The sequence below is a fragment of the Rana temporaria genome, chromosome 2, assembly GCF_905171775.1.
Source record: "Rana temporaria chromosome 2, aRanTem1.1, whole genome shotgun sequence".
NCBI classification, from domain to species: domain Eukaryota; kingdom Metazoa; phylum Chordata; class Amphibia; order Anura; family Ranidae; genus Rana; species Rana temporaria.
This window is the reverse complement of record NC_053490.1, coordinates 35,375,707-35,389,243: the sequence shown is the minus strand read 5'-3', so window position 1 is coordinate 35,389,243 and position 13,537 is coordinate 35,375,707. Positions and strand designations below refer to the sequence as shown.

The window sequence follows — 13,537 nt, the reverse complement described above, 5'->3', positions numbered from 1 at the left end:
GCTGTATAGCTGGCGCTTTCTATTCCCCCCCCCCCCCATGTCCCCATTGAGTAGGAAGTGGCAGTGTCGTTGCTGTATAGGTGGCACTTCCTACTCCCCCCCCCCCCCCCCCCCATGTCCCCATTAAGTAGGAAGTGGCAGTGTCCTTGCTGTATAGCTGGCGCTTTCTATCCCCCCCCCTCCCCTCATGTCCCCATTAAGTAGGAAGTGGCAGTGTCCTTGCTGTATAGCTGGCGCTTTCTATTCCCCCCCCCCCCCATGTCCCCATTGAGTAGGAAGTGGCAGTGTCGTTGCTGTATAGCTGGCACTTTCTACCCCCCCCCCCCCTCATGTCCCCATTGAGTAGGAAGTGGCAGTGTCCTTGCTGTATAGCTGGCGCTTTCTATTCCCCCCCCACATGTCCCCATTGAGTAGGAAGTAGCAGTGTCGTTGCTGTATAGGTGGCACTTCCTACTCCCCCCCCCCCCCCCCCCCATGTCCCCATTAAGTAGGAAGTGGCAGTGTCCTTGCTGTATAGCTGGCGCTTTCTATTCCCCCCCCACATGTCCCCATTGAGTAGGAAGTGGCAGTGTCCTTGCTGTATAGCTGGCGCTTTCTATCCCCCCTCCCCCCACATGTCCCCATTAAGTAGGAAGTAGCAGTGTCGTCGCTGTATGGGCACTATCGTTGGCACACCCTGTCCCTCTCATACAGTAGGCAATAACATCCACTGCACTGTACAGATGACTCGGTGGCGGCTCATTCCTGCGCTCTGTCTTTCAGGTGATGACATAGCAGAAATTCCTTGCCGTTCTTTTCTATATTTAGCTCGCCGCTGACTGCTTAATTTAGAAACTGTAGGTCGAACGTATGTGCGGCTCCCAGCGGACGGTTAGATCTATTGGCGTGTTAGAGAAGACCTCCATTATTGCCATTAAAGAAAAGGGATAAAAAAAAAATACACCACACATTCAGACAGCTCTGAAAATTGCTGTTCAATTCACTTTAAAGCAACCCTGTCTGTTAAATGTAAGAACTCATGCCCCCCCCCCCCCTTAAAACTAACAAATGTTTAATTTTAATTTCCTTAGCTTTACTTTAAAGTGGTAGTAAACCGCAGTTAATTGAGGGAGGGGGGGGTCCCCTACAAGGCAATGTCATAATGTGCTATTGGCACATTATGAGAGGCTTGCCTTAAGATGAAGCCCTCTAGCGCAGTGCTGTCACCGCTGAGGTCTGACCTCTTTCCCCAGTCTTCCTTTCGGGTTTGCATCCTCTGGCTACATGGGTGGCCGGGGGCGTGAAAACGTCACTCCTGCGCATGTGTGCGGGAGCCTCCATTTATGCAACGGACGCTGAAGGTCCGAAACTATGCCAGACCTTAAGGCTGCATTCACACCTGAGCGTTTTGTCGCCTGAAGCGCGACGTCCCAAAACGCTAGAGGGGGAAAAAAATACATTATTCTCTATGGAGATGGTTCACATCTCCACTACAAAACGCCTGAAGCCCAAACAAGTTCTGGACCCTTTTTTGTCGCTCGAATTTGGGCGTTTAGGCGTTTTACATTGGTGACCCTAGACCTGTAAAAAAAACCACAGCGGTTTTTCGCGGTAAAAAACGCCGCAAAAACGCTACGCTCAGGTGTGAATGCAGCCTCAGAGCGCGGGAGCCGGTAACCTCACCGGCTGCATGCACTCTGAATATCTCCTCAACCAGGTATATGCAATTAGCGGACCTCCAGCTGTTGCAAAACTACACGTCCCATCATGCCTCTGCCTCTGGGTGTCATGCTTGTGGCTGTCAGACTTGCTTTGCCTCATGGGACTTGTAGTTCTGCAACAGCTGGAGGTCTGCTAATTGCCTATCTCTGTCCTAAACGGTTTAGAAGATATTCAGCGTCTACATGAAAGACTTTACTACCACTTTAAGAATTGGGATCTAGGCGGTGGTAGCAGTTTCTCACATTGGGGTTGATTTTAGTAAAGGCAAATATGCTGTGCACTTGATCCAGAGCTTGGTAAATAAGGTAAAGCTTGACATTTGGTGTATGTGCTTGGCTGAGGAGCCAATGGGGCGAAGCTACCATCTGTGGGATTATGACTGAACGCCTCCAAGTCAGAATCCCTCCTAAGCCCCCATTCACACCTAGGCGTTTTGTCGCCTGCAGTGTGACGCCGCAGCAGCCCCGAGACGCTGGAGGGATGAAAACACATTGCCCCTATGGAGATGGTTCACATCTCCACGCCGAACGCCTGCCGCCTGAAAAAAAGTCCCGGACCTGTTTTTCAGGCGGCTTTCAGCGTTCGGCATAGGAGATGTGAACCATCTCCATAGAGGGGGTGAGGCTGCATTCACAATCGCAGAGTTTTCTCGCCGCAATTCGCGGGACAAAACGCTGCGATTTTGTACGCCTGTGAATGCAGCCTAAAGGTGATGATACCGCAGTGCCAGGGATAGCCGGCCCCTACCACTCCTTCGCCGGGGTGGGGGGCGGCGCATAGCCTCAGGACAGAAGCTACGGACCGCCTCTCTCCTGGAGCGCATCGCATGTTCGTTGGGAACCCGGTGCTAAATCGCTCGTAGACGACGTGATCCTGGGTCAGGGTTTCGTGCGTAGCGGAGCAGCTACCTCACTGCGATCTATTGAAAGTCATCCCTTGAGCCAAGCTTTTGTCGTGGGGGTGAGTCCCCCATACACAAATAAAATAAGCTAAAGCTTCACTTTGCAAAGAATACTCAATCACATTCAAGAAAAATGTTTAAAAAAAAAAATAAAAAAAAAATTTCTTGCATGTGATTGGATGATCGCAATTGTCAGAACTTCCCCTCGTTTTGGAACTTCCCCTCCGCGCTAGAGCAACTGCAGTACTTTTGCCTTTTAGTAAATCAACCTCCCCGTTTGTTATACTTGTTCAGTGTGTATGCAATATCTCGTAATAGAATTCTAATTAGATCACGCAAGGAGCCTTTTTATATATAGACGGCTGAATGTCAGAGTCGTGAGCCGTCCACATTGTGACCCGGGAGCAGTCATGAGTAAAGAGGACCGCGAGAACCGTGAGCGCTTCTGATGAGTGTAATGAAACTGCCGACCGCAGTATGATACCGACAGAGACCTCCCACTGAGGTTTGTCATCACTGGAGCAATACTACTGATATAAATCTGTCACTTCCGTATGGGAGAAAGCGTGTCATTCCATGCCTCATGACAGAACATGTCTGACAGGAACCATCTGGCCTTTGTTCAAGAATGGTGTCTCTCTGCTGCATTGCAGCTTGTTGGATGCTTCATATTGAAGTAAAAGTTTGTGGTAGATGTTAGAAAATGTTTCCTGTGTAGCAGTGTGGTGCAGATTTTGTGATTGGGGCATCCGTACACACCTAGATTTTAAGTAAGGCCCTTAAGAGTAATAGGCAGCTTGTGTGATCTGCAGAGGTGCTTATTGTCTACGTAGCTTTTCCTGTATACTGAATAGCTTCTGCGGATTACATGGATGGATGTCTTCAATGTATGTGAACATTCTTTTCCTGTCCCGATGTCATGTTTTTTTTTTTTTAACAGCCTCTGGTCTCAAAACTACGGGCACTCGGGCAGATCTAATGTCCTGTCAATTACCGTATTTATCGTGGTATAACCCGCTCCCGCGTATACCGCGCACCCCCAAAGTGACCCTCAATCCTGTGGGGAAAAAAAGTTTATTTTTGTACTTACAGTTTTGGTGTCTTGCGCGGCGGCCTCGTCGGGTCCGGCGTCCTTCTGCAGCTTCGGGTGTCCTCTTCGGCGGGTCCGGCGTCCTTCTGCGGCTTCGGGTGTCCATCTGCGGCGTGTCCGGTGTCCTTCTGCGGCGTGTCCGGTGTCCTTCTGCGGCGTGTCCGGTGTCCTTCTGCGGCGTGTCCGGTGTCCTTCTGCGGCGTGTCCGGTGTCCTTCTGCGGCGTGTCCGGTGTCCTTCTGCGGCGTGTCCGGTGTCCTTCTGCGGCGTGTCCGGTGTCCTTCTGCGGCGTGTCCGGTGTCCTTCTGCGGCGTGTCCGGTGTCCTTCTGCGGCGTGTCCGGTGTCCTTCTGCGGCGTGTCCGGTGTCCTCTTCGGCGGGTCCGGCGTCCTTCTGCGTCGAGTTTTGAATACTGCGCCAGCATATACCGAGCGCAGTACACTCGGGCAGGCTCGGCAACTGTCGCGCTCACGTCCTGTACGTCCAGGACGTGACCGCGGAAGAAGCAGAGACTGGCCGACTATACCCGAGTGTACTGCGAGTGTACTGCGCTCTGTATATGTCGGCGCAGGAAAACGGGTATCGGCGTATATCGCGCACCCACGATTTTGCCCTGATTTTCAGGGCGAAAAAGTGCGCGATATACGCCGATAAATACGGTAAATGTCTGGCTATCTATGGCAATACTTACAATTGAAAACCCAACCATATTTTTATTTTTTCAGAGTAGGAAGGAGTTTCTGATGTTGTTGGGTTTTTATTGCTCTCTGTGTTCTCCTTACTTTTTTCTGAGGTCCCAACAGAAGGCTTTTAAAGCTGACTCTGGGAAGATGCATGCCCCATATTTTACGAAGAATTCCGAATATGTATTTTTTGCATGATTACATTCAGGAGCAGTTCGTCCATAGAGAGCGCCGCCCCCTCTGGCTCTTGCACAGCCACTAAAATATATAGATTCATGCATTGTATGAATCTATATATTTTCGCCGCTGCCGCCCACTATTCAGCTGGCCGGATGTTGAGCGACAGCCAGCTGAATAACGGCAGCTGGTTGGCTGTGTGGAAGTGCCTATCAGAGCCAGCGGCTCTGATAGGCTTTCAGAGTACAGCCCTGAGGCTGTAGTCGGCTTCCTGAATGCTTATCCTCGGGACGTACCGGCGGTGCGTTCCTTGGATAAGATTGACAGGCGTCTCAGCCAATCGGGTAATCTGATTCTGGTAATCGGTAACCTGATTGGCTGAAGCGGGACGAGGGACATCGAGAGACGGTAGAAGCACGGCTGACCCCAAAAAGGTAAGTGCCGGGGGGGGGGGGGGGCATTTTACAGGTCACAGCGGCAGCATTTTACTGGGCACGGTGGCGGCAATTGATGGGCACGGTGGCGGCAATTGATGGGCACAGTGGCGGCAATTGATGGGCACAGTGGCGGCAATTGATGGGCACAGTGGCGGCAATTGATGGGCACAGTGGCGGCAATTGATGGGCACAGTGGCGGCAATTGATGGGCACAGTGGCGGCAATTGATGGGCACAGTGGCGGCAATTGATGGCATGGCACAGTGGCTGCATTTGATGGTCACAGTAAGGCTGCAATTGTGTTTTGGTTTTTTTCATTTGCGCCCCCCCAAAAATTTTGAGCACCAGCCGCCACTGATTACATTGATCCAGTTTGAAACGATGTATATACAATATCTGTGGGATCCCTCTAGAAGCTGGAATCCACTGTAGTAGTCACTGCTAGTACAAAGATCTCCATTGGTTTCTGGGTTCTTTGTGACACGGCTACCCTGCTGTTTTGTGAACAACTAGACACGGGCGCCCTTCAGCCTTTTCTCAATGAATGCAAAGCAATTTTGTATTGCAGGACCTAAATTTTTTTATTTATTTTTTGCACCATCCAACCATACTGCATAGCAGGGGTAGGACTGTGGGAGACCTTGCCGCAGTTCTAGTTGAGTAAATTGGTATAGAGATGACACCGGCCTCTCAAACATCCACTTTGCGAAGTTCCAGAAGGTGGTTTGCGTCTTAAGTGTTCTATCAAGGCGGCCATACATGGTTCGAATTCCGAAAGAATTTTCTTATCAAAGAATTTTCGTATGTATTTCGCACCGTTAGTGGGCTGCAGCAACAGCCAATTTTCATGCGGCAAACAAATTTGAGGAATCCGTCATGTCGGAAGTTTTTGGGGGGAAAAAAAAGATTTTCTGATCAATGATGGGAGAATCGTGCGAGAAATGTAATAGAAAAAAATGCGCATGTGCAAGAAAAGAATATTGCCGGGAATATTCGTTTCTCTCCGGGAACATGAAGGTTTGGTCGGCCGAATTTTGAAAATTAATGGTGGTGTCATCGGAAAATTTGTTCAAAATTCGACCGTGTATGGCCTGCTTTAGTTTGGTAGTTCAGGATCGCGGCCTGGAGCTTGACGGTTCCAAAGAGTATGGAATCGAGTGTTCAGTCCTGTGTCAGACCTTTGCTAGATGCCTGCAGGATCATTATAAGCCAGATCTGAGGGTAAATCAGGGCAGTTGCTGTCATTTGGAGACACGTCAGGAAATCTGATTGTTCCTGTCAGAGACTGCATCCCTTGTAAGGGGGACTTCTGGCCCAAAGGACTGGGGAAATCTGACCACTATGCAGGTCTGGGAGGCGGAGGGTCTGGGGGCTGAGGCAGCTAGCGGCTCCAGGGGGGCTGGAGGAAGTCTGAAAGAGCAAGCAAAACCCTGTCAGGAGGGCCAGGAGCAGCCCTGTAAGGTGCTGTAACCAAGACAGCTTGTGGTTAGGAATACTAATGCCAACCGCAGCAAAGCTTCTGTAATGTAGCCTGCGTTTTGAACTTTGCTTTAATTTCATTTAATAAAATTTGGGCTGCCAACCCCTTCACTTTTGTTCCCGCTTGACGTGGACTCGCTTTACAAATGCATCTACCATGAGAGCTAAACATCCCCATTTCTTTATCGTACACCACGGGACACAGAGACTAGTAGCCAGATTCACGTACAGGTCGTAACTCCGAATCTGCGCCGTCGTATATTTAAGTGTATTCTTAAATTGAGATGCACTTAAATGTAGCTAAGATACGACCGCCGGCGCCGTCGTATCTTAGCTGTCTATTTACGCCGGCCGCTAGGGGCATGTACGCTGATTTACGCCTAGAATGCGTAAATCAGCGAGATGCGCCTATTCCCGAACATACGCTTGCTCGTCGCAGTAAAGATACGCCATTTACGTAAGGCGTTTTCAGGCCTAAAGATAATCCACCAAAAAGATGGGGCAGCCAATGTTATGTATGGACGTTGGACCCACGTCAAATTTTTAAATGTTTACGTCGTTTGCGTAAGTCGTCCGTGAATGGGGCTGGGCGTAATTTACGTTCACGTCGAAACCAATGAGTCTTTGTGGCGTAATTTGGAGCATGCACACTGGGATACGTCCACGGACGGCACATGCGCCGTTCGTTCAAAACTTCATTTACGTGGGGTCATGCTTTATTTACATAAAACACGCCCACCTCTTCACAATTTGAATTAGGCGCGCTTACGCCGGCACATTTACGCTACGCCGCCGTAACTTAGGACGCAAGTGCTTTGTGAATACAGCACTTGCCTCTCTAACTTACGGCGGCGTAGCGTATATGAGATACGCTACGCCTGCCTAACGTTAGGCACAGCTACCTTAATCCAGCTATAGGTCTTTACATAATGGGTTATATGCTCACCAGAGGTGATTGGACACTGGCAAAACCAATCGGAGTCAGTTCCCCTCCATATAGCTCCTCCCATCCGGGAAGTACCTCTGTTTTTTTCAACAGTGTCTAAGGTGTAGGACGCGTGGAGAAGTGATAAGGAAGCCCTGCTAGATAGACCCTTTGGGGCTAAGGAGCTATGCCTTTTTTTTTTGTTTGGATCCATCCAAGAGGCTATGAAGCCATGCCAAAACTGGAATGGATCCGGGCCTCCTGCTGGTCTATATATTCTTATTATATAAAATATAATATATATATTTTTTTTTTTATATGGATACGGTTATGTTGGATTCCATTTAACATTGGTTGTCTTCTTCTTTTTACAGATAATTTCTGGTAAAAAAAAAAGAAAACCCTCTCCTACAAGTCGTCATGATGAGGAACACTTGCCAAGCGTTGGCCTCTTGCTTGTTACTGGTGAGTAGACTAGTTTCTTACCCGGTACATCACTATAGTGGGGTGTCTATGCATCCTTCGAATAGGCATTGAACACTTCCTCCGTTGTTATGGCCATCTTCCCAAGGCTGGAATTGCCCTGGCTAAGAAGTAGCTGGTAAAATATTATTGCATTATTGGACACCTTCCACCATGTCCTAATGATCCTGTGTCCAGCTTGGTCATTCACACTTGTGGTCGAACGGAAGGATCGTTTGCCCCAACTGAATGTCTGGGCAGCTCAGATGGTGGTACAATGATGGTATATGATGACTGAGACCAGATTTTTACCTACTTGCCTAAGTTCGGATGCTGAATCCAAACACCATGTTGAGGGCATTTGACTTGGCATGGTTTAGAAGAAGGCGAGGGTGGGCATGCGTGTGTTGCACTTTTAAGATTTGACAAAAAATAACCCTGGAAGCTGATTGGTTTCTATACAAAGCTGCACCAGATTTTGCTCACTCCAGTTTTAGTAAACTAACCCCTTTAATATTTTTGGGCATATTGATAGCAAATCTAATTTATCCAATACATAAAGGAGATGACCCTTGCTACATTAATCCACAACAGTCCCAGTGTTTCTCTAATGGAAATCCTCAAGTCCAACTACTGTTGCGGTACTAATAAGGGTTCACACAATGCAGGACAGCTGTGCTCACCCAGGAAAAAAAAGTAGGTCTTCAAAAGGTATACAGTCATGTTTAAAGTGGTTGTAAACCCCACTTTTTGACTTTATACCTACAGGTAAGCCTTATTATAGGCTTACCTGTAGGTAAAAGAATATCTCCTAAACCTGTACGGTTTAGGAGATATTCCCCTCGCAATGCGCCGCTGATTGCAGCGGCGCATGCGCAGGGGGGATCCTCGGCTAAAGGGCCGGCCACCGCAGGCCCTTGCCGAAATGATATCTCTCATCGCCGCTCCAGCCAATCACAGCACTGGAGCGGCGATACCCGGAAGACACGCCGGAGCAAGATGACCTCTCGCTCGGCGTGGACCAGGTAAGTTCCCTACATCTCGTTTTAAGGTAAGTATTTCATAATGAGCTAGTATGCACTGCATTATGACTTTTACGTTTCAGGTGTAAAAAAACAAAAAAACAAATGCGGGTATACAACCGCTTTAAATACTATGTTGATCTTTTCAGAATTAATCTGTTACCACCCGTGTAACACGTGTGCCAGACATGTGTCATTGGGCAGCTGTCTCTGCTGAAAGCATGCTCACTGAGCGTTCCTGGCACAGAGACCGACCTGTGGAAGATGGCTCTTGGTCCCCACTAACAAAAGGTAGCTGGGACAGGCTCCCGATCATGTGACCACTGTCACAGCCTATTAGAGTGGTAACATAAGTGCTAATCCTTATGCTAGCTCATTATGAGTATGCTTACCTTGGAACGATGAAATGTGTACCTTGGAACAAAGCCCCCGTACCGCCTCCCGGTCACTGCTGAGGGAGCTGACCTGTTCCCTCAGCTTCTTGTCCGGGTTTGCAGCTCCAGCGCTGTGAGTGGCTGGACCCGTGATGATGTCATGCGTGGGAGTCCTCTGTTCCGGCAAGGAGCTCTGATTTTTGGAACAGCATCTGCGGACCTTCAGAGCACATGCGCCCCTGACATCAGCGGCTGCATGCAAGGTGAATATCGCCTAAACCGTACATGTTTAGAAAATATTAATTTTACGTACAGGTACGCTTTTATAGGCTTACCTGTTGGTAAAAATTACAAAGTGGGGTATACAACCGCTTCAATGCGTTTCCCGTCCAAACTGTTTGCACTAGGTATATGTGAAAAAACAAACAAAATATTAATTTATGTCCATTAAATGATTTATCAGTCATTATTATTATTATTATTATTATTATTATTATTATAATTACATGATGGCACTAGTGTTTTCTCTCACTACGGAGTGTTTGTTTTTCGAAAAATGGGTTAGAACGATTTTTCGTATAGTGTACGGCGAGCATTACACCTCTCCCCATCCTCCCCGGTCCTGCTGACCTGAAGTTCGGTGATCACCCGCTCTGACGCATCATAAAGATGCTTTACCTGTCTGGGGATCAGAAATCCCTGCGGCTTAATCCACATACCTCGTAAAGGTACGTATAGGAGGCATTCTAATTGGTCGGCATCATCACATGGGCGGCACCGTCCAATTGGAACCTGCGTAGCCTGTCCTGTCAGCGCTGGAGAAGATGAGCGAAAGCCACAGGGATTTAAAATCCTGTAGTTTTAAGCTACAAGAAACTAGAGAATTTGGGAATGGCTTGGTTTTAACCACTTCCCGACCACCGCATGTATATGTTCATCCACAGAATGGCACGTACAGGCAAATGGGCGTACATGTACGTCCTTGCCTTTCCGTGGGTCGGGGGTCCGATCGTGACCCCCCCCACTACATGTGGCGGTCGGATTCCCGCGGGGAGCGATCCGGGACGACGGCGCGGCTATTCGTTTATAGCCGCTCCGTGGCGATCGCTCCCCGGAGCTGAAGACCGGGGAGAGCCGTATGTAAACACGGCTTCCCCGTGCTTCACTGTGGCGGCTGCATCGATCGAGTGATCCCTTTTTATAGGGAGACTCGATCGATGACGTCAGTCCTACAGCCACACCCCCCTACAGTTGTAAACGCACACTAGGTGAACCCTAACTCCTACAGCGCCCCCTGTGGTTAACTCCCAAACTGCAACTGTCATTTTCACAATAAACAATGCAATTTAAATGCATTTTTTGCTGTGAAAATGACAATGGTCCCAAAAATGTGTCAAAATTGTCCGAAGTGTCCGCCATAATGCCGCAGTCATGAAAAAAATCGCTGATCGCCGCCATTAGTAGTAAAAAAAAAAAAACGAATAAAACTATCCCCTATTTTGTAAATGCTATACATTTTGCACAAACCAATCGATAAACGCTTATTGCGATTTTTTTTTTTTTTTTTTTTACCAAAAAGATGTAGAAGAATACGTATCGGCCTAAACTGAGGAATTTTTTGTGTGTGTGTGTGTGTGTGTGTGTGTGTGTATGTTTTTGGGGGATATTTATTACAGCAAAAAGTAAAAAATATTGCATTTTCTTTCAAAATTGTCGCTCTATTTTTGTTTATAGCGCAAAAAATAAAAACCGCATAGGTGATCAAATACCACCAAAAGAAAGCTCTATTTGTGGGGAAAAAAGGACGTAAATTTTGTTTGGGAGCCACGTCGCACGACCGCGCAATTGTCTGTTAAAGCGACGCAGTGCCGAATTGTAAAAACGCCTTTGGGCATTTAGCAGCATATTGGTCCGGGGCTTAAGTGGTTAAAGGTATTGAAGAAAAAAATAAATAAATAATTTAACATCCATAGTCTGGGCACAGGTGCACTAAAGCTGGCCATACACCAGTTGAATTTACTTTGTATAGACCAGTGATGGTGAACCTTGATGATTTGGAAATGCATTTCCCATGATGCTCCACTACACTGCAGAGTGCATGAGCATCATGGGAAATGTAGTTCCAAAACATCCGGGGTGCCAAGGATCGCCATCACTGGTATAGACATTATAAAGAATTGTTTCCATCTTTCTACCATTGAGTCAACCAATTTTGTTCGAAAGTCCTCAATTTTGCCCAGATCTGCTATTTGATTGGAAGTAAACCGATATCTTTTGTACCTGGACTGCACATTACAATGTGTTTAATTTTTTTTCTTCCGCAAAGACCGCATTTTCCAGTTAACATTTCCATCCCACTCCTAATTTTCTCATCACTTTGGTTGAAAACGATTGATGATTTGACCTCCAGTGACCATTAGAAATTGGCACACGTGTACAAAAAGGTCCGTGCCAAATTCTACTGGTGTGTGGCCAACATTTGTATGTATTATAAGGAGTCTATCTCTAGGACTGTTTGATCTCCCTCAACTATCATTCTCCATGCAACATTCAATGTATTCAAGTCAAGGGCTCAGGGAACGTCCTCTGGACATGTGCCATGTGAGTGTTTAGTAAATAGGTAGCTGGGACTTTAGGTTGTCTTTACTGATTCCTGCTCTGCTGTGATGTGTAAACATAAAAATATTGCAAAACTTTACTTACGAGAAAAGGAGTGATTCCGTTTTAAATCCTTCCACGGCAAACCCTTTTTATAGCGGAAAGTTCAGTGGCATTATATATTTTCTTTTTTATTTGATTTTTTTGATAGATAGATAGATAGATAGATAGATAAATACAGATAGATAGATTTTCTTTTTATTTGATTTTTGTGCTTTCAGCGGGGAGCAAGGGGAACACAGCGATTGTTGCTAGTGGCTATAGCCACTGACCGTAATCGCTGGTTGTCAGCCTGCCCATAGATGGTTGAAATCTCAGCCAGTTCCACATGTCTTCAATCATAAATTTAATGCAGCTAATCTGATGATTAGTTCGGGTGTGTTGTGTTTTTTATTTATTTTTTGTCCTAGCTTGATGTGCATTGAGCAGGCCTATTATTATGAGTGCTAAAGTTACGAAAAACACATGTATTTCTCTCCCTCTGCCCATTTTAAAATGGCAAACATTCACGTGTTTGCATATGGAGGAGAAGCTTTGATTTTTCAGAATGGTTTACAACAGTCCCCATATCACTCTCCACCCTGCACCACCACTTGTAATTTACAGCCCATTCATAAAATGCAGGCAGTGATGTGCCCATGACAGAGGTCCCCCCCCCCCCCGCTTATATTGCACAGAATAAATACCACCAAAAGAAAGCTCTTATTTGCGTGAACAAAATTATAAAAATGTAATTTGGGTGCTGCGTTGCATGACCGCGCAATTCTCATTGAAAATGCAAGATTGCTGAAAGCTGAAAATTGGTCTGGGAAGAAAGTGCCCAGTTTTGAAGTGGTTAAAAATGTAATCCGATTTAGATTGTACTTTTTTTTTTTTTTTTTTTTTAATGCTCTACAAGAATGACATCAGATTGGTTGCTGTGCATTACGACACAATGCAGCATTTTTCCTGCATGCGATATTTCTCCTCTGTATAATTTGTGAGAACTTTGCCCCTTGGATTATAATTGGAAATCAATGAGCTGGTATAGCTGCAGCGGCGGTGATGCTAATGGATGATGTGCAGGGAATGATGACGTCGCTGCAGCCGCCTCTGACAGACGGACGCACAGCGTGAAAGAGAATCGTGTCCTTGAGTCTGCACTGCAGTCAGGTGCAGGTGACGCGCTGTGATTGAGACTCTGCTCTCTCCTCCTCTCCCCCTCCAATGTCTTTTTTTTTTTATTTTTTTTTTTTATATATATATTTCTTTACAGCACAGAGGAATCGCTGAATCTACAGTGTATATTTTTCCACTGAGCTGGGCCACCGTGATCTAGGACAGGGAGTTCTCTTGTGACATTGCCTCCTGCGTGCCGGCAGATCTGTAATACACAGATGGGGATTGAATTGGCAGGTTGGTGTTCATGAAGCTCGTGTTGGAACATCAGACTAGAGCTAAGAAATTGCTTTGGTCAGCTAAAATAAAAAAAATGCAAGAACTTTAGCAGATGTTGTTGCACATGTTTTACCTGATTTTGCTCTGTAATTGCTAAAAAAGGCTAATATGTCTCAGAATGGAGACGCCCTGAGCATACAAAAAAATAGCAGACTCAAAATCAGTTTACTGCAGCCAATCACGCAGCAATTGCA

At 46.7% G+C, this 13,537-nt stretch overlaps 1 protein-coding gene across 2 annotated transcripts in view; it reads left to right on the top strand.

The window, feature by feature from the left end:
* The window catches only part of RELT (RELT TNF receptor), a 108,603-nt gene that overhangs the window by 41,621 nt on the left and 53,445 nt on the right, over window positions 1–13,537 (top strand). For both annotated transcript variants that reach the window (XM_040340053.1, XM_040340052.1), the window contains exon 2: window positions 7,765–7,855. In XM_040340053.1, coding sequence (XP_040195987.1) covers window positions 7,811–7,855 — 45 coding nt within the window. In that variant the 5' untranslated portion in view covers window positions 7,765–7,810. The remainder of the gene's footprint in view (window positions 1–7,764; window positions 7,856–13,537) is intronic.